Source organism: Hipposideros armiger, unplaced genomic scaffold (genome assembly GCF_001890085.2).
Source record: "Hipposideros armiger isolate ML-2016 unplaced genomic scaffold, ASM189008v1 scaffold_160, whole genome shotgun sequence".
Taxonomy (NCBI): Eukaryota; Metazoa; Chordata; class Mammalia; order Chiroptera; family Hipposideridae; genus Hipposideros; species Hipposideros armiger.
Window position 1 is genome coordinate 197,887 of NW_017731510.1, and position 22,900 is coordinate 220,786.

The 22,900-nt window shown below is 34.4% G+C and overlaps 1 protein-coding gene across 5 annotated transcripts in view; it reads right to left on the bottom strand.

Annotated features, from left to right (window-relative positions):
* The window catches only part of PDS5B (PDS5 cohesin associated factor B), a 164,771-nt gene that overhangs the window by 48,819 nt on the left and 93,052 nt on the right, over positions 1-22,900 (bottom strand). For all 5 annotated transcript variants that reach the window (XM_019651446.1, XM_019651450.1, XM_019651448.1 and 2 more), the window contains exons 16-19: positions 21,288-21,427; positions 19,864-19,979; positions 14,048-14,153; positions 11,488-11,648 (exon numbers count right to left, since the gene is read on the bottom strand). In XM_019651446.1, coding sequence (XP_019506991.1) covers positions 11,488-11,648; positions 14,048-14,153; positions 19,864-19,979; positions 21,288-21,427 — 523 coding nt within the window. The remainder of the gene's footprint in view (positions 1-11,487; positions 11,649-14,047; positions 14,154-19,863; positions 19,980-21,287; positions 21,428-22,900) is intronic.

Consider the following 22,900-nt stretch of genomic DNA (forward strand, 5'->3'; position numbering starts at 1 on the left):
GTTGCCATGGGCTACCGTGTGTAACCAGCAGCCAGCGTGAGCGGCCAGCAGCCGCCATGAGTGGCCGTCCAGAAGCCAGCGACTGATCTGCCTTGAGCGCAATGATGGTGCCAACTTGGGCCAGTGAAGCAACGTCCGCCACAACTAGACTGCAGAACAAAAGAACAGCAACTTGTCTGTCCCCCTTCCCCCAATTCCCCAGCGCTGTTCCCATACCCCAATTCCCCAATAAAAATCTTAAAAAAAAAAACTCAAATATAATAAATCTGTCAGTGTTAATCTGAGATATAGCAAACTATTTAGAACAAAAATATGAACAATGTACTGTACTGTTTATAACATACACAGAAACAAAACGTATGACAAGAGCAAAAAAGCCTGGGGAAGTTGGGGGGGGGAGTATGGGAGTACACTGTTGCAAGGATTTTATGATATACATTAAATAGTATAATTTTATTTGAACGTACATAAGCCAATAGCGAAGATAATAAAACAAAATCATTAAAGACACTCAATCCCAAGGAGAGCAGAAATAGAAGGGGAACACAGAAGAGATGAAACAGAAACAAATATGAAGATGGTAACTTTAAATCCAACTATAATCAATAATTACATTAAATGTAAATGGTCTAACTATTCCAATTGACAGTTTCTCAAATTGGATTAAAACAACAACAAACAAACCAACAAAAACAAAACAAAGACCAAACTACAGGATATTTACAAGGAACTCATTTTAAATATTTTAAATATTAAGTCCCAGGAAAATTTAATGCTAAAAAATAAAAAAAACATATGCCTTACAAAAACTAATAGTAAGTGGCTATACTACTCTGAGACAAAGGCTGCAGAACAAGGAAAATGACCAGGGACAAACAGACATGTTTCCTAACAACACAGTCTATGGGGAATCAGGTGTGTTCATATACTGCCAGTGGGAATGCAAAATGGAATACCACTATGGAAGGGGATGGAGGGACATCTACCAAAATTATATATGCATTTCCTCTATGATGGATCCACAGTAAATATTTAAATATGGCATCACTGCCAGTATGTGTAAAGAGAAAAAGGCAAGATGAAGAAAAAAGTGTATAATGTACTTCATCATTTATCTATCAAAAGGGGTATATGAACACATATGTATACATAAACATATGCACATTTTGAACACTTCCATACAGACATGTACGGAAGAACTTTTTCAAAAGTTTATCTATAGGTAAGAAAGAATAGGGTAGAGAGTTGAGAAACAGCTAAGTTTTTGAGAATATATCTTGCTTTTAGACTTGTCTTTGAAACCAGTGGATATTTCATAAGAAATAAAATTTGAGAGTAACCTCTTAAAAAATAAATGAACCACAAAAAAGAGTCATTCCAAGTAACTTTAGAACACAAGGGTTTGACTGTAAATCCTTAATGTGATATACCCTAAATACAAATGAGAACCACCCGCACAAACAAACAACTGTTTTTTCAGAATAACACTGGTGGCGCTACTGCTATTCTGAGACAGTTACATATTTTTTATGGAATAATTCAAATTGAGTTATTATGTAGTATTATAGTTTTATCATCCTGTGATCTCACTCAGCATGGGGAAAAAGAAATACAAACGTAAAATTGAAAAGGCTCAATAAAAACTCTCTAGTCCTGAATTTGAACTGGAATAATCAATATAAACTCAATGCATTTCATATTCTAAAACACTTTCTTTAGCTGTTTCCAATGCACCTGCCTAGTAAAACGACCCACACATTAGCAATCAGTGCTCCTAGGACTCACACTGATTTTTTGTAACATTCCCATTAAAAGGAACTAACTGAGGTGCCTCAGAGAAATGTCTAATTTCAGGTCTGGGGCAGGATGTGCACAAGATGGGCCTGGAACACCTTGTCATACCAGACTGCAAAGGAATTACAAAGATTAGTGAAGCTTTTCAAAAGGACTCCTGGGTCAACCTGAACAGGCTCCTGGGCAAATGGGACCATCTGAGTTGAGCATCGAGCGTGATCACTGCAATTGACTGAAACAAATACATGTAAATCCATGAGTTTATAATGATATTTTTTTTATTAGTTTCAGGTGTAATGATATTTTTAAAAGACAATGTTAATTGGTCATATTTGGAGGATGCTAGTAAAGTCATTCTTTATTTTGAACACTGTTCAATAACATAAAAGAATCAAGCATTTATCCTGCCTTTCCTAAATAAATCTAACACTGGGGACCAAAGAATAGATGAGAAATTCTTTATAGAAGTATTCAGCTAAGAAGTGATGAAGGAATGACAGAATAGAATATCTCCACTGATTACTAAGTGTCATCAGCTGCTTACATCATAAACAGAGAAATAACCAGATGTCATGTGTCTCCTGACAGAAGAGCTTACTACCATCTATAAAGTGGTTCTTGAACAACAAAAGAGTTGAAACAGAATCCAACCAGGCCTCCGGATTCAACTATTCCATTACAGAAAATACAAGGAACTGGTAAAGTATGCCAAAGTCATACAATTAGCAAAAATTCGTCTCCGTGAAACAAGTCAAACAACCTGGTTTCTTTATCAAACACAAGAAGAGAAAGAGAACTGGAGGGGGAGAAGAAAAGAGACAAGGCACTTAGAAGACATACCAACCAGTAAAAATGCGAAAACCTTACCTGCATCCTCATTCACAAAAAAGAAATGTTAAAAAAATTACTACATTTTTGAGAAGATTGGGTATTATTAACATTAAGCAACTACTGTTAACTGTGTTTGTGATAAAGGCATTGTAATTATTTTTTAAGAGTTCTTATTTTTTAGCAATACTTAGACGTACACATGATGATATAGTGTCTCGGATTGGCTTTCAAATACAAAGGAAACAGGGAAAGTGCGTAGAATTATAAAGTAAATAAAAGTGACTATAAGTTATTCACATATAAGCTGGTTGGTGGACACATGGGAATTCATTATAATATTCCATCTACTTCTTTGTGTTTGAAAATCTCAATAATAAAATGTGTAGAAAACAATTAGAGTCTCACCAAAATGCTATCCTTTTAGTCTATGGTTTGCAGCTACTTTGTGAAATAAAAAATTATTTTCTACTTACTTCAGTAACTAAACTCCCCAGATAAGACCTATCTTTTCATAAATGAGATTTTGCAATACGAACATCCATAAAAGAGAGCTGGAGAAAAGAGAACCCTTGTGCACTGTTGTGAGACTGCAAACTGGTGCAGCCACTATGGAAAAACAGTATCAACATTCCTCAAAAAATAAAATGGGATCTATCATATGACCCAGCAATCCCATCCTCAGTATTTATCTGAAGAAAACAAACAATTTTGAATACATCTATGCACCCCTATATTCAATGCAGCATTATTTACAATAGCCAAGATATGGAAGCAATGTAGGTGTCCATTGATAAATAAATGGATAAAGATGATACAATGTGTGTACACACACACACACACACACACAAATGGAATATTACTAAGCAATAAAATAATTTTAAAAAATCCTGAACTTTCTAACAACATGGATGGCCCTAGACGGTATTATGCTAAGTGAAATAAGTCAGACAGAGAAAGATACCATATGATTTTGCTTATATTTGGAGTTTTAAAAAAATCAAAACAAACAAAACAAAAACAGACTCGGAAACGAAGAACAAACTGATGGTTGCCAGAGGGAAAGGGAGTGGAGCAATGGGTGAAAAATGTGAAGAGGAATATAGTCAATAGTACAATAACTTTGCAGGGTGAGAGATGGTTACCAGACTCAGAGTGGTAAGCACATAACAGGGTATATAATGTCTAATCACTATGTTGTACACTTGAAACTAATATCATACTGTATACCAATATACTTTTAAAAAATATATAATATGAGAAATTCTAAGCTCATCCAATGTTTTCTTTTTCTCATTTAAACAGACTAAACCAAAATAATAAACAAAAAAGAATAAAGAAACAATTTCAAGAATTCTGAAGTACTAGGCAGTCTTAGAAGTTAATGAAATGTAAAAGAAGCAACTACTTTCTGACTACTTTTCTATTAATAAGTTTCTATGAAAAGGAATCCTTTATTCCCTCATTAAATTTTTTTTTTAATTGGGGAATTGGGGAGGAGAATAGCATTGAGGAATCGGGGAAGGGGAACAGACAAGTTGCTGTTCTTTTGTTCTTCAGGTTAGTTGTGGAGGATGTCGCCTCACTGGCCCATGTTGGTATTATGATCATTGCGCTCTTCCCAGCTGAGGCAGATCGGTTGCCGGCCGTTGGACGGCCACTCACGGAGGCTCTTCGGCCGCCAGCCAACTCATGCTGCAGCCCCGCTGTAGGCTACGCCATCGCCGGCCACTCAGGGCAGCCCAGCTCCAGGTCAAGCTGCTGTTCACCATCTTAGCTGTGGAGGGTGCAGCGTCACTGGCCCATGTGGGAACCGAACCAGCGGCCCTGCTGCTCAGAGCTCATGCTCCCAAGTCAACTCTTTACCAACTGAACCACTCGGTCAGCCCCATTCCCTCATTAAATTTTTTTTTTCAAATTCAAGTTTTACCTCCCTTGTGATAATAACACACATGCAGAAAATGCAAACAAAACTAAAAAATATATTAAAAACAGTAAAGAAAACCTCAAAATTCTACTACCCTGAAATAATTACTTTTAACATTTTGGTGCACATACTTCTAAAATTTCTCTATACATACACACATATATTAATTAAATGAAGATAAAAATACTGTTTAGAAACATTTTTCCACCCAACAATGTTGTAGAGACCGCCTATGCCAAGAATTACTAACACTATTCTTTTTAATGGTCACATAGCTCTCTAGTGGATGGCTATACCACAACTGATATAATTAATCTCCCACTGATGAGCATTTAGATGGTCTTTTTATTTAAACCTTAACAACAAAACCATGACCATCCCTGTGCTAGTTACTTACCTACTATCTCTGAACTTTAAGCCTATCCTATAATCTGCTCTAAAATCCTGAAGCTAGCTGTAATTCTGCAAATTACATTTCCCAGACCCCCTCACTAGCTAGCTTCCTGTTAGATTCTCCCAGTAAAAGATACTAGAGCATATCTAGGCATTCTGTGGGGTAGCTTCACTGCGCCCCCTAAGTAACAGCCAGGCCACCCCTGCTGACAGCTGGGTGACGTTGACAGGGCTCTTACACTCACTGAGCAGTCCTTAACACTACTTCTTCCCAGCTTCCTTCAAATACCTGTATTAATTCATTGTGTTTAAAATACCTACTATGGTTTCTGTTTCTCTGACTGGACCCTGAATCATATAATCATCGTAGACATCTACTCCAACCAAGAAAGCACCACTGGAATGCTAGCTAACACTGATTATAGCACGAATATTATTTGTATTTTCCTCGATTACTTTAGTAGGTATAAATGTCTTTTCTTGATTTGGGGGACTGGCAAGATTTCCTGTTTGTGAATTCCCTGTTCATTCGCTCGGCTAGTATTCTACTGTGAGACTTGTTAGTCCTTTAAAAGTCTTCATATAATACAGATGTTAACTTTTTCTAAGTCATATATATTGAATATACCATATTTTGCAATATATAATGCACACTTTCTAGCCCAAATTTGTGAAGGAAAAATAAGGATGCGCATTATACTAATTCTGCGTTAATTCAGTATCTATATAAATGTTTTTAATTCTTTTATTTATGCTTATGAGTTAAGTGTTAACTGCAGAAATCAGTAACAATATCCGTATGCAAAATAATATCCTGGGATACAATAATCAGCTTTGTTGAACTTACGATGAACTTGCAACGAGGAAGTGTTTTTGGCCTATGATGTGTAAATATCATAAATTTATTACCGATACATAAATTTTCTTGTACCTTGTATCTGGTTCTTTTGTTTGTAATTATTTGTTACATAAAATTTCCTGTACCATAATATGTTAAAAAATAAATGCTAATATTCCTTTATAATACAAAAAAGCACCTAAACGTAAACAAATAAAAATTTGGATTAAAAACTTAAAATGAAGGACTTTTTTCCCCTGAAAGTATGGGCCAAAAAAGTGGGTGCGCATGATACACGGGAGTGCATTATCCACAGCAAAATACAGTAGCTTCCCAGCATATGATTTGTTTCCAGCTTATTTCATGACTTTTGCTTTTATCCGAACAGTGTTCTTCCTCACTAAAATATAAGGGTTAACCTGTCATGTTCAACATTCTCAGTACCTTACATACAGTGAAAGTTCTGTAAATATTTTTTCAACAAATGGATTTCTGAAAATCCAATCCATCAATATTTCCTTTAGGGACTTAGCATTAGTGTCCCTTCCCCCACAAAGAAGGAGTTACAGAAATGTATGGTTACTACTACTTTCAATAATTCACTTTATATATTTAAAATCTTAGATAAAAATTTGATCTTTGACTCATGTGGAATATATGTAAAATCAAGACAAGTAGTCTACATTAATTTCTCTTTTTCAAACAGCCTGCCAGTTATTTATTGGGTAATCTAACATTTCCTGACAAATTTCTTTGTTAAATATTACACTCCTTCACCCACTATTGTAGGGTTGCAAATTTCTTGTATACCTTACTTCTAGGTCTTCTGATTTTTACTCCTACAACATTTTCTATGGATGTTATTGGTAGATAAATAAAGCTTTGGATTTTTACATATTTATTTTATCATATTTTTAGTTGATTCTCTTGGATTTTCCAAGAAATATAACTTTGCTTCCTCCTTTCTAGCACTTAAACCTCTTTTTAAATTTTCTTATGTAATTATATTGGCTAGTGCTTCCAAATAATGTTAAATCATGGCAACAATAGTATATTTTCCTGACTTTACTTGGAATGCATTGTATAGTGTTTCACTATACAATGGTGCCTACTACTTTGAGAGATATTTATTATGTTATGAAGGCATTTAATCCTATTGTATTGGGTTTAATTATAAAGACTGATTTTTTTTTTAATCAGAGCCCTTTCAGCATCTATCAAAATGATTATGTGCCCTTTCCTTTTATTCACTTATACGACGAATTGTAACATGAATATCAGGCTTATTAATACCAACCCTCTCATAGTCCTGGAATATATAGTATATTCTTGTTGCAAACTCTCTTTTCCCTAATTTTTTTTTTTTTAAGATTTTATTGGGGAATTGGGAGAGGGGAACAGCGTTGGGGAATTGGGGAAGAGGAGCAGATAAGTTGCTGTTCTTTGGTTCTTCAGTCTAGTTGTGGAGGACGTCGCCTCACTGGCCCATGTTGGTATTATCACTGTGAGCAGATCGGTCACTGGCCTCTGGATGGCTGCTCACAGCGGCTCTTGGCAGCTCACACCGGCTACTGGCTGCTCACGCTGGCTGCTGGCCACACACGGTAGCTTATGGCAGCCCATTGAAGCAGGGGCTGCAGCCTACGCCATCACTGGCAACTCACGGCATCTCAACTCCAGGTTGAGCTGTTGTTCACCATTTTAGCTGTAGAGGGCAGTGTCACTAGTCCTCATGTGGGATCCGAACCGGGGCCCTGCTGCACAAAGATGGCATCCCAACGTGCCACTCGGCCGGCCCCCTAATATTTTACTTATAATTTTTGCATCAATATTAGTAAGATTTGTCTTAGTTTTCTTTTGGGGGGATATCTTTTATCAGGTTTTAGCATTCCTGCTAGTTAACTTGGCTTTATAAGAAGTAATCTAAATTTTTTTTTTCTTATGCTCTGAACAATTAAAAGAGAATTAGAATTCTTGGTTTCTTGCAGATTTTAAATACCTTCTTTAACATGCAACGGATTTTAATGGCACTCTTATTAGCGGATAACTTTCCTAATTTTTTTTATGATTATACCTATTATGTTTTTCTTCTCTCTTCTTGAGCCAATTTATTTACATCATCCTTTAAAATAAATTCAGGTTTACAAATATCTAAAACATAAATACAGCCACATCTAAAACTTAAATACTCAGTGTAAAACAATGAGAAAAGACATATGAAAGATACGCAAATGCAAAGGGAAAAAAGCATACAACTTGGTAAACAGAGTGACCTCACAATAAGAAAGGGGTAATACATTTTCTGAGTCCTTGTATCCTAAAGAGTATCCTTCGTTTCCTTGGCCAGTTAGTAAATTCTTTAGTTACATTCTTTTTGTCCATCAAACCTCCCTAGGTGTTGAATCATTAACTTCAGAAATCTTATGTAGCTGAAAAGAAATATGTCAGCTTCATTACTTTTCCATTGTACATGACCTACTTCTTTTTTTCCCCTTGATGTTTGTGAAATCACTTCTGTAATCCCTGAAAATTCAGTAAATCCCATCAGGACATTTTCCTAAAACATGAGCCCTTCTTGATCTCCAGATTCATTCATACTAAACAAGTTACTATTGTTATTTTTTGAATATTTTACACTTTCCATTATTTTGTTGTCTTCTCCACAGAAAGCAATTATAGCTCTTCACTATCTGGTATTCACTCTCTTTAGTTGCCTTTATTTCTTTGCCCACTGTCTCCACATTCTATGCAATTTCCTCAAGCTTACTCTGTAGCTTACTGATTACATTTTCTATATTGTTTACTCTACTCATTGCTGCTTGTAATCAATTGTATTCTATAATGTAAATATGTTTCAGCTCCTCTTTATCCTTAGCACTGCCACCTCCCTTTATATATATTATCTTATTTTTGTTCTTTTTCCTCCCAGATGTGATTTGCTGTTTAACTTTTTTGGCAGTTTAGAACTATCTAAAATTTTCTTTTTCCCTAGAAAAATTAAATTCTTCCATATAGTGCTTATCAGGTACTTTTGAATGCTAAAATATTTCTGTAAGTTTCATGTCTGTTAATTTATTTGTATTCTGTTAATTAATCTTTGAATAAGAGAAATTCTCTCCGGCTCTGCCATTTAAACAAAAATACGGATAGTGACGATTGGACATTTCTCCTAAAAAATTAACATCAAAGTCCCCAACTCCGGCTATACTTGCTTAATCAGCTGGCTAAGCAGCACAGAGGAGGGAGTGGGACTAAAGGCAGTGATCCTTATCTCTGTGTAATTTCTCTCCAAGTCTGCTGAAACTCTTCCAGTGATGAGAACCAGCTCCACTTGGACAATGGCTAGTTACTGTGCTATAAGCGGACTCTCAGATTTGGCACATCTGCCTACTTTGGGATGAGTCTGACTCCTAAGATACACGCTGAGTCAGAATGAAACCCATAACTCACCATCAGTTTTGTTTAGTGGGTCAGCACATAATTATTTCTGTTTCTGCAAAGTTGGTAAAAATTTGCTTCATGATTCTACTCTAAGCTTTGCTCCTCCTGTTAAGGAAAATAGGTCAGCCTCAAGAAAAACGGGATGACCACTAAGGCTCTCCTTTAATAGTACAGCTGAAACCATGCTCTCCTGATTTCCTTCAAAGCCTGACGATGCCTCAATCTCTTCTCTCTAAATTTAAGCCAAGGACAGAACACTTTCTATGCTTTCCTTTATATACCTTATTCAGAGATATGTATATCAACTGTCTTTCACATTCAATTCAGTCTAAATAGCTTTTACCTAGCAACAATCTGTTTAGTCTGTGGTAGCTTCTACTTATATACATTTTTCTGTTGGTTCTTTTAGATTATTTTGGTGAATTCAAGGGAAAATAATTTAATAAACATTCACTTTAACTTTACTATTTTTCCTCAAAAGCAACTCCCAAATTCAATATTGGGTTGTCGGAAAAGTCATGACGCATTTTTGCAACGAAAAACATAGAAAAATACGTCATGACTTTTCTGACAATCCAATAATTTAAAACAAAATCTGCATACATATTTTATCTCCAGGAAGACATATAGTGTGAGTCACTTCATCGAGAACAGTGTGCACATAGCCGATGTTGAAAATCAGTTGAGTTAATTTTCCTCATGAGACACACCTGAAATACACTCAGCATGTAAGTCAGATAATTTTAAGTACTTCAGTTTCATATTATAACAGCATGTTTTAAAATGCCCACCTTTCAACCTTGCTCTTGTAGTTCTACAAATATATTAAATAATATTTTTAAAATATAAAAGGTACTAGGAAAAATAGACTAGAATGAAAATAAAAAACCCACAGTGAATAAATCAAACTAAAATTTGGTTAAAGCTCTAATTAAGAAAGGGAACATGCTGTAACAGATATGATTAACACGGGCTTAAACTCAAATCTTCATTCTGCTACTTGCTAGATATCTGACCTAAAACCATTTACTGTAGTTGAAACTTAAGATTCCTCATGTGGAAGATTAGGAAGCTAATTCATACACTTCAATGAACGGTTATAGGATTTTGATGAGATAATACAATAGGTGGGCATTTAGTATTATAAGTAGTATTGAGTTATATATAGTTGATATATATAGCGGATGTGTTTGTACGTCTTTCTCCAAACTCTGATTTCTGATGTGGACAGAAGAGGGACGGCGCCATTCCAAATGGAAATTCATGTCTGGGTTCCCTTAAAAATTAAGAAGTCAGTTGTAAACAATCAAGTTTCCTACTTTTGCCAAAGAGAATACTGTTATAACACTCTGGTGCGTTTCAGTAATTATTTAAATAATGCCTTTGTCCTATTTATCAATAGTTTATAGAATTAAGTCCACATGAACAGAAGGAGTAACAAAACATGCACCTCAGACTCTACACAGTCCCTTTCTGAGGAAAGGGGCCACAGGCACTTCAACAGGAAGAAGCACGCTACCCCACCCCAACTCACTGGGAAATGACTAAGCCAGAAGTAATGCGGTTCAGGTAAAATTGCCCATCAATGACTATAATAATATGAAGACTATCAGATAGCTTTCCAGGAACAGGGAGGAGATGCATAACAAAAAAGAGGGATTCATAAAAAATGAAGCCTTCTTCTTTTGAGCTGTTACAGAATCCTGACAAATAATCAGCCACCACTAGAGATGTTACGAGGGTAACAGCGCAATTTCCAATTCTTAAAAATACTGGAACACACAATAACAACACACTGCTGTAAAGACGCTTGTTCACGCTTCCCCACTTCCCTGTGTCAGATACAGCACTCGGTCGGAAAATTTTCGATCCAGTACTCTTTGTTACAGAGGAAGTGGAGAGTGCAATGGAAGGTCCTACTGAAATTCCTTCAGGATTTCCCAGTGGATCTTAAATCCATGTGAACTACTTATGCCACAATATAATAAGGGACTACCTAACTATAAAATTGTTTTGATTTAAATCTTTAAGCAAAATTAATGCTTCAGAAAGAAATGACATGTTCACCCTACATTTTCATGAACCTTCTAAAATACCAATCAATGCTTTCTCCTAGAAAATGGGAATCTAAGCCGTAGTACAGACTTAAGAAAAACCTAGACATCATCTCCTCAAAGCTTAAAAGATTCCAGTTATTACATAATTCAAGAAACAGCAAATGATTTTTCTGTTTTCCAGAATATTTATCAGAATAAACTCAACTCACGATCTGATGTGTGGGAAATCCTCTTCAATTTTGCTTCCTGTGTTTTTGAAAATTTGGAGTGCAGCTTCGGCAACTTTTTCATCATCCATTTTTAGACAAGCCAGGAGAGATTCAAATGTCTCAGCAGAATGAAATGAAATGGGATGTGTAAATGAGAGTACCTAAAATTTAAGTCATAAAAACGATGTGTAAATCCTTTCATTCACTATAATATGAATTTAAAATATCACATATTAGAAACATTACAAATCAAATACAAAAATAATTATGCTAACAAGTAAATGAGAGTACTATAAATAAAAACTTCCTTAAATATATAATAGAACTGTTCTTATGTAGGAACTGTATGATCTAAAGAACTCATTTCTTTCAAAATTAAATAGTAATATAATTCTACTCAAAATAATCTGGATTTCAGTTAATTTTTTTTTTAAGGGGAATGAGGGTACAAAAGGGGATAAGAAAAGAGAATTTAACAAAATACCTCTATTCTTCTAAATAAAGGTCATTAGAAGAGACTAGCCAGTGACATTATTGAAAAAAAAATAACTTGGGGGTAAAACACCAGATAGTAAAAGATATTATAAGGTTAAAACAATCAAATCAACATGGTATTATCATTAGAAAAAGATTAAACAGAAAAAGGAAAGTAATAAATAGACCATAAAATATATAAAAATTTGGATTACACAGAATAGATTATACAGAAGGCAACAGAAAATAAATGAGAATAACGGGATTTTTAATAAATGGGATTTTTAAAAAAATCCTAGTAAAACTGGGTAGTTATTTGGAGAAAATTATATTAGACCCTCCCCCTAACTATACACTTTCAAAATATATTTCAGATGGGTTATGTTTCAGATTTAGAAAACAAAAACAAACTTTCTGAACACCATGGTATTTTTAAAGCTCAAAATAAACAACTGGAATTGAATGCGGAATGTAAAAACAAGAAGTAGTAGAAAAATACATTATGTACAAAGAAATATTTATTTGCAAGTTTAAAAAACAAGAAGAAAAATAAGTTACTTAGAAATATATACATAGACACAGATGGTAAAACTATAAAGAAAAGTTAAGAGAATAAAACCCCAAAATTCAGGACAATTACACGTGGGGAACGTTGAGTGGGGGAAAAAATCACTCAGGGAATTTTTACAGTATTGGTAGCATTCTGTGTATTTTTCACTGGCATTCATTTTATTACCATATTTTATAACTTATTTTATATTTAAATAGAATATATTTTTTTATATATATCAAATGTGTCTTATAAAACAGCAACGGAAATAAAAAAGCTCACTTAAATCAGTTAAAAAAACAAAAGACTGAGATGTCAGTAGAAAAATAAACAGAGGATAAAAATAATGAATTCACCATAAGGAAAATACTAATGATTAATATATGAAAGGTGTACCTCACTAGTAATAATCAGGCAAATTAAAAGAGTGTTTTTGCTTATCAGATTAACAAATCTCTTAAAATTTTACAATATTCCACGTTTGTGAAGACAGGAGATAGGTACCTTTATACACTGTTGATTGAGTTATTTATGGGAACAATTTCTCTGTAAAGAAATTTGACTGTCTGTCTATCTATCTATCTATGAATTTTAAAAAGGTCATTCTCTGTGATCCAGTAATGCCCTTCCAGTATTAAAATAAAGACATAAGCAAGAGATCTTAGTTATATTTATCTTAGTAGTGATTATAAGAATTAAAAATATGTAAATATCCAGCAATAGGAAAATATTTGGAAACACTATGACACCCCAAAAGTGGACCGTTTCCAAATATTTCAAAAAACTATGTTTATTATTATTTTTAACTATGAGTCACACACTGTATTAAAAAAAATCACATACATGATTTAATTTAGTGTTCTCTGAGATAAATGCTATTATTGTCTCCATCCATTACAGTCGAGGAAATGGAGGCACATTAACTTGCCCAAAAGCATATATCTACTAATGACAGCCAAAAATCAGATCTGTCTTAAAAACCACTCAGAAAAATGCTTATAATTTAATAAGGAAAAATAATCAAGGTACAAAATTGTATATTCAGTCTGATCTCAACTCTAAAAAATGTGCATTTTTTTAAATATTAAAAGGAAACAAAAGAAACTAATGTTTATGAATGATAGGCTTATGAATATTTTTTTCTTTCTAATTTTAAATTTTCGAAGTTGTCAACAATTAACTGATGTTTTTATAAACAGTACACAGTAGTATATTTTAGCTAACAAAATAAAAAGATAAAATGAAGTTTTAGGAAGAATTTGGCTTCTGTGGTAGGGCTAAGAGCCTTCTTTGCTCACTAATGAAACCTTCAAATTATAATCCCCTATTTTAATTACTACTAAACTAGGATATACAACTTAAAACTGAAAATATTTAGCTTACATGTTAGAACATGTAATTTCTAAATTATCTAAAATGAGAGAATTTTACCTTAGGTTCTACAAACGTAAGCAAATCTCAAGAGTAAAAAATATAAACTAGGTGTGTTTAGCAGTTCCCTAATTAGGCACTTCACCTCCCCCTCAGCATGCTTACCTTAAGCAGTTCAAGGCCTGCCCTGATGGCCTGATCAGTTGGGACACCCTCATCTTCATCATCTGCTGTTCCATCGATTGATTTGTTCACTTGCTTAATAAGAGCACTAAAGTATGACAAAAAAAGGGTAAGTTTAACTCTTTATTAGCAATGTTTAAGAAAAATAATCCTGAACATTTTCTGTTTTTTTCCTGCATCCGTGAATTTGTTTGCAAAACAAAATGTATTCTCTTTTGGGACATTTCATGTTATGCAAAAGTATGGATACGTCAAGATTCATTTCAAATCCCTGGCCTCTGAATATTTTCTATGTAGCCCACATCCAAAACATATACAAATTTGATATAGCTGTTTCCTAAAATTAATGCAAAACAAAAACAAAACTGTAATATTTTGAAGATGTTTCTTTTCAAAAACAGTACTGTCTTTGGTACATTCAAATGAGGTCAAACTATTATTTGATTTGCTGTTTATTAATGCTATGTCTATTTTTATTCTTGTATTGCCCCAACACATGAATGATAGATGCTTTCTAATTATCTAAAATTAATTATTGCTCCAGTAAGTAGAACAATGTATACTGAAATAAAGGACAAATGGCAACATTAAGCACTTTCAAACCATTCATTTACCACATATTACTGTTTGTCAGGCACTGTTGTTAAGAGCCAGACATACACAGGCTCGCTCCTGAAAGGTGTAAAAATACCTAGGTATCAGACATACACTAGAACACTGAACCAAAAAGGAAACACAATGTTTTAAAATTTTCTTCTAAAAACAAGCTTATGTTTTTAAATAAACATTTGTAAGTGCACTATCAATTATCAAAAGTAATCATTCACACTGACAGGTATTTGTTCTTTATACAAAAAATCAAACACCAAGTTAGAGACATAATACACATCAAAATACAAGAAAATTCAACTTTCCTTAAAATGTTTAGTGGATTTATGTTTCTACAAAAATATTATGTACTCAAATTTTAAGGTCAAGCTGGAAGTCAAATGTATTTGTCTCCCTTGCAAGGTCCTCTTAAATTTATCGACATAATAGTCGATATCTTTGAGGATGTTTTCTCTCCTTTTCTGCCTTTTTCCCCTGATTAATCAATTCTCATAGCTCCAGCTATCCCAAATAAAAAAACTTCAGCTTGAATCCTCTTCCCATATTTTCAGGAGCCCCAAGACTTTTTACCTAGATATGCCACAGGGATGAAAAATACATTTCCAAAATTAAACACATTATTTTTTTCCATGACTAAGAGCACAAAGCTCTCGGTCTAGTGAGGGAAGGCCAAAAATAAACAAATACCTGTACATCAAAAACATAATCAGAGAACAATACGGACTAGAAAGAACCAAGACAAAAAGTGAAGTTCTTTAGCCAAGGTCGTCAGCAAAGGTATTTCTGTAGCGGTACAACTAAGCTACTGTGTTTCCCCGAAAATAGGACCTAACTGGAGAAGAAGCCCTAGCATGATTCCTCCAGGATACGGAGAGCACGCACCCCTCACATGAGGATTTTATGACCTGTTTCAAGGAGAAGGGTGCCTTTTCCACAAACTCCTTCAGATTAAAATATCCAGTATGCCAAGGTGCCATATTTTGGCACCTAAAATCATGCAACGACTTATTTTCCAGCTAGGTCTTGTTTTTGGGGAAACAGGGTAATAGCCTAAGAACAAGAGCTAGACATATAAAAAAAATCTGTGAGAAAAAGCATTAACCAAGAAAATTGATTCTCTTTGATTTTCTTGGTAAGAGAATCAACTGAAAAACTAAAAATACTAAGAGTTCAGTGAGATAATGCCAACAAAACATGACAAAAATCAACCGTGCTTTTCTGTATCAGCCAAACTCATCTAAAAAATAGAGCGAAAATCAATTCACAAACAACATATCAAGTATATAAAATCAGTAAGAATAAAAAGTTCTAAATGCACAGAATCTGTATATAAATTTTAAAATTATATGAAAGAAGCATACAGATCCAAAGAAATCAAGACAAGTACTTTCATACGATGGAAACACAATTATACAAATGGCATTGTTCACTAAATCTATAAATATCTCACGGGAACACACTTGGTGTGGGATAAGATTCAACAGACTCATTCTATGGCTTATCTGGAAAAATTAATTAACATTTGGCAACAGCCAATAAATTTTAGGGGTGAAGGGATGAGAGAACTTCTTCAGTGAAGACAGAAATATAACATAGAAACCTCAAAATACAAAGGAACCAAAGTGAAATGCAGTAAGAGTCCAAATCATGTAAGAATTTAAGCTATAATAGTGGAACATTTAAAATCAATTGGGAAGGAATCCAATTTTTCAATAAATGGAGATGATACAACTAGCTATCATGATTAGAAAATGTACCTCTACCTCCACCCTACAATAACATGAATTCCAGACGAATGAAAGATTTAAATGCCAAAAACATAACCACCTAATATGATATCAAATGCAGAAAAAATTTAAAAAACAACTGATAGACTTTATTAGTAATACTTTTATTTTTTTAAAAAGAGTACCTACGAGGTCGGACAATTAAGTTTGAGAACTCACCCTAGAAAAAATGCTACATACCTCAATGCTGACTATCACTACAGTCACCTTTGACGTACTCCCCTTGGGAAGTTATGCACTGACACCAGTCCCTAGTCCATCCTTCAAAGCAATTTTATAACTCATTTTTTGGAATGGCCATCAGAGCTGTCGTCATATTACTCTTGATGTCCTGAATGTCATCAAAATGTCTTCCTTTCAATATTTCCTTTATCTTCTGGTAAAGAAAGAAGTCATTGGGGACCAGATCAGGTGAGTAGGGAGGGTGTTCCAATATAGTTATTTGTTTACTGGCTAAAAACTCCCTCATTGACAGTGTCGTGTGAGCTGGTGCGTTGTTGTGATGCAAGAGCCATGAACTGTTGGCAGAAAGTTCAGGTCATCTAACTTTTTCATGCAGCCTTTTCAGCACTTCCAAATAGTAAACTTGGATAACTCCAACTGGTACAAATTCATAATGAATAATCCCTGATACCAAAAACGATTAGCAACATCATTCTGACTCTTGATTTGGACTGACGGAACTTCTTTGGTCGTGGAGAATTGACTGACTTCCACTGTGCACTTTGACGCTTTGTTTCAGGGTCGGATTGGTATACCCATGTTTCATCACCAGTGATAACATGGCCCCAAACATTGTCTTGCCTCACCAAAAAGTCTTGGCAAACTTCAACTCTCCTTTGCTTTTGTTCATTGATGAGCTCCTTCGGGACCATTTTTGCACACACCTTTCTCATGCCAAGATTTTCAGTTAAGATTTTCCTGTTTATCTATGTTTACTTGTTCTGTTATGCTTCTCACAGTCAGCCGATGATTTTGACGCATAATTCGACCAATTTTTGCAATGTTTTCGTCACTCTGCCGGTTACTGGCCGCCTTGACCTCTCTTCATCAGTGATGCATTCTCTCTCCTCAGGAAAACGTTTAGTCCATTTGTACCCTGCTTTTTTCTTCATGGCATTATTCCCATAAACTTGGACTAACATGTCCCTGATTTCACTTCCACTCTTGCCAGGTTTAACAAGAAATTTAATGTATGCTCGTTGTTCTAATTCAAGCTCAGACATTCTCACAATGGCACACAAAAACATGCAACAACAATAATGAATGCCACTCAGTAAGACACCGCCACACATCGACAAGAACACAGCTGTGAGCCACTAAGATGCCAAGGTTATGAAACCTCACTGAGCTGTTTGTACAGTGCTGCCAATGTAAGTGCACGGCGGCAAGTTCACAAACTTGATTATCAGACCTCGTATTCATATTAAACGCAACTTGGCTTGATTTTTTTTTTTAAATTGTTTATCATGTCCAAATAAAAAGCACATTGTTTCTCACCTCCTTCAAAACCAGCTCCCTTCCTTCTTTTAAAGGTATTACTATTCTTAACATTTGGACCTGAACTCATACCTCTGACTGCCCCTCACCTTTCTTCCCCATTTCTAGTAAGAGGATTCATTTTTTAGGGTGCTCTTTAAAACCTTTCTCAAACATGTTCTTTCCTTCCCACACCACTACCACCATCCACAAATATAACTACACCTCAATAGTCTGTATCTTCTACTACCCTCCTCCTATCTAGTGTCGGTCCATTGTTCTCAACAGACCAAAGAATAAAATAAAAGCTCTAAAATTAGATCTTAAAGGCTTTCCACACTCCCGATCCCAGTTATTTTTAGGATCATCTCATAACACTTTTATACCTCTCCATACTGTTGTTTAAACAGATGGCAATCATTTTCTAAATAGCCTTGTTCTTTCCTATCCAGTTAACTTGGCTTCTATAAATCATTGCTTAGAATACTACTTCTCCCATCTCTGTAGAAACAAAATCTTACTCATTCTTCCCCTTTGGTCAAATACTACACCCTTAGAGAAAGTCCTCTTTCAGTCATCTGAATGCTACTTGCACTAACTTTATGGAACTATAATATAATCTCCTGATTAAAACTCTTTATTCCATTACTAGACAGAAGATGATGAAAAGGAGAAAACAGGCTTTGTCAATACCTAACAAGCATCGCCTTGAATGAAGGAGGCATGACTTTTTAATTAAAGAATTTCAGTCTGATTCAGATTGTTTCTTGCATTAATGTAGAGGGTTCTAGTTTTTCGTTTTGCTTTCTTTTGTTTTTCAAACCACACATCCCCTTCTTCAAATAACAACTGATGCAAGAGGAGTCCAGAGTGACTAATGGGTATCCAAAGTAGGGTGTTCCCAATCTCGGGGGAAGGGTCAGGGGCCAAAAGCTACGTGCTATGCCCCCAACTCCCAACAAAAAAAATCCCCAAAGGGGCTTCACTGAGTACAGGGTGTACCACTAGTATTATTTATTTTAGATTCTAATATACCTCTGAAAGATATTACTCATGACTAATAAATTAGTATGCTATCTATATTTTGTAAGTATTTTTTCAACCAGTTGAAACATTTTAGGAAAAAAGTTTAAAAAAAACAAAGCTCTTCTCACATTTTACAAAATGGAGTACAGACATAAAAATAAAAACAAAGTATTTTCCAAGATGTCACAGGTGATATCAAAGTTGAAACTTTAAATAAGGTTTGTTTTAAAAATAACATCTTCAGTTCTCAAATATTTGTGAAAATGCATCATACGTTTCTTTATGATATACTCACCTAGTTTTCCTTTCCTGATGGTATAACTACAATTTGTTTGTATTATCTAATATATGCAAGCTAACTAAAAATAGGAATTCCTGGTATACTGGTAACAGAAAAAAAACTAGATTAGATTGATTAAGTTCTCACCCAAATTAAAGCAATGTTTAAAATTAAAATAAATAAGAAAAACTAAATATATACAGGTGAGTGTGTACACACACACACGCGCATGAATAGATATATACACCGGGGGTGCCAAAACAATGTACACATTTTAAGAGATGTTATCTATGTATTACTTTTCAAAGTTGAATTGAATTATGGTAGCCATGTGTAGTATGATGTTCGCTCAAAAGATGGTGTTAATCAAATGAATGCTAGTGTCATTCAATGTATTACAATTTTAATACAGTTTTTTCCTTTCTTAAAATGTGCATACATTTTTTGGCACCCTCTGTATATACACACAGATATATATAGATGAGTAGACAGCCATTATGTATATGCCTAAACCTATACAGATGAGTGCCTTGTGTATAGCACGTACTCAGTAGAGATTAACTGAAGCACAAATGAATATATAGATATGAAAATTTAATCTTTTTATATACAAATACCTGATAGATTCAGTATCTATGTGCACAGGTGCTATCCTCTCCAAGAGAAACTTGATCATTTCCAGGAAAGGATTTGTAGGCTGTTTGGGGTTGCCCAACTTCTTAGTTATTTCACGCTGTAATGTAGATTTTTAAAAAATATTATAAAAGTATGTTTAGATAATTACACTAAAATGTTAAGAGCATAATTAAAATCATGCAGTATTGCTGCTAGGATAAATAAATCAATAGGAATTGAACAAGTCCAGAAAATAGACTAGATTAACAATTTAGCATATGAGGACAACATTTCAGATGTAGGAAAATGATTATTGTATACTGTATTAAAATAACTGGACATTTAGAATAAAAAGACTTAGATCCTTATCTCATACCTTACCACCAAAAATGTTCTAAAAGGATAAAAACAAATACTAATGAATCAAACCAAGGGTCAGTGGATACACAAACTTTAGTGAATACAGTTATCAGGGGAGCTTGTAAGCTCGTGAACCTCACTGTGAAGATTTCCATATCATCCACCTGGGATGGAGCCAAGAATCATCTTTTTTAAAAAAGCCTCTTGGAAGATAACATGGGCAATAGACTGAGAAACACTGACATTAGTAAATATTTTCACTGGCTTGTAGGATGGATTTCATAAGCAGGACACCAAAGGCAAAAATCTTAGGAGACTCAGCTAGATGAAAATAAACTACGGTACGTAAAGGATATCAGAAACAAGATGAAAGGGCAATCTGCAACTGACAGAAAGTTATCTGTGGCTTAATTAACATACACTGCCAGCAAACTAACAAATCAGTAAGATAAAGACAAGTATCACCCTAGATAAGGAAGTGAAGATTAAAAACACACACTGTACAAAGGAAATGTGAATGACTAATACTCACAAGGAAAAAGAATGGTCAGATGACTAAAACAAGAAATACAAATCCTATCAAAATAACTGTTTTGGTTTGTTTGAGTTTTGCTTGTTTCCAACAATGAAACTGGCCAATACTGAGTTTGACTAAAGAAATAATCAAGACTGTGCAATAGTATTTAACTATAAAAATATTCAAGTGTTCTTTAATCAAAAAATGGGGAAAAAATCTAAATGTGTAACACCAGTGGACTGTTCAATAAATTATGGTACACATACTCAATGGTATGCTATGTTGCTAACCACATACTCTAAAAGACTAATTAATAAGTAAAATGTACAAAGCTATATACAATCATATGCATCCACTTGTTGTGGAAGGTTATACACCATAATATTAACAGCAATTGTCTCTATAGAGGAATCATAATTTATCTGTATTGTAATTTTTGTGATATTTTCTAAATTTTACATGATGGGATATAAATTATTTTATAAAAAGAAACCAGAAAAGATTTGCAGGGTTTCTTCAAACAGGATCTCTTTTCAGTTCTCGCCTTACCACACAAGCTTCAGCCTGCTTGCAGGAGCACGTTGGACTAACGAGGACTTCTAACTGTTTTCGTATTTTCTCGTCGTCTTCTAGCACCTGTGTGAATTTCTTCATGAAATCCTGAGCCTTACCAGGATCTGGCAAATTTCCTTAAAAATTGATATTCCATTAAAATACAATTTTAGAAATTTCTCAAAATAATGAAAGATCAACATTTTTCACTCTTTTTATTATTCTGATTAATAATCCTAACTTACATGTATGCAGGGAAAGACTAAACTGGCTATTTCTAAGTAACTCCTTGTAATATCTAAGGACATTAAATGTCAACCTGAATAATACTAATTTTATTAGCCCCTTAAGCTTGTTGCACACATTGTTCTCTTATAATTCACAGCAAGAGGTCAACCAGTAAGTTTTACCTTTAAGAAACTATTTCTTGTATTGCGTCTTTTATTGTTAAGCCACCCAGAGATAACTCACATATACCTGAATGCTACCTGGCACTGACACAGGCTGAGCTACACGTTCCAGGCGTTACAGCTGGATATGCCATCCTGCGTGAGAAAGGATGAGTCCTCAGGGAATCAAAGATGATTTTCATATTAGTCTCCTAATAGGTCCATGAATCAAAACACTTATGATAGTTAATAAAATGTTGATCCTATTATCTTTTTTTCTGGCAACTCACAATTGTTACAGAGAACCAGATAGGATACTTCTAACAGAAATTATACTACAGAATTATGGACTGTAATAAAAGTAGAAATCCAACTGAATTCATCTTTAAATATAAATTAAGTAAATGCAGTCTTCAAGTTCATAATCAACTTTTCCATTTTAAGTCTTGGCTAGATCACTGAATGTAGTAAGAACAAATTTTCTCCCTAAATACTTGACTGTACAACCTTTCCATGTTTCTATAATACAAAAATATCTACTGTATTGTTTTCAAATAAATTTGGAAAATGTCACTTTACAGCTCCTCTAAATGGACAGGTATCATAGTAAAGGCTACAATAAGGACTACCATGCAAGGAAGAAACGAAAAAAAAAAGAGAGATGGGGTTTGAGGAGAGGGGAAGGAGAGGAAGGGGAAGGGAGACAGAGAAGAGGAAAGAGACAGGGAAGGGGAAGGAACAACAGCAACAAAAACCTTTAAATTACCATTCCGCAAATATTAAGTACTTGACCATGGAACCCTTCTCTCTAATAATACTATTAACATCTGCAGGACACTAGCATTCCTCAGAACAGATTTTGGGAAATACTGAAATTGTTGGGAAGAAAATGGATGTGGATAGAGAGTATAGGAGATGATCTCCTTTAGGGGACAGTGTCCACGCCCAAACTACTGAGGAGATAGTTATAAAAAAGCAAGAGCACAGTATCACTTGCTTTAAGGTATCCAACAGGACTGAAAACAAATATATGTTTAACTGCCCACAACTAAACTACATTTTGGTCTTAAAGCCCCATTCATGCTAAAACTCCTAACTTAGTCCAAAGCCCAGTGAATCAGGTTACTGTTCTATTCAGCGTCTTAGCATTACTTCCATATACATGTTGGGGTATTTGTTAACATTTCAGAAATCCACCTAACTCTCTTCATTACTACCCGG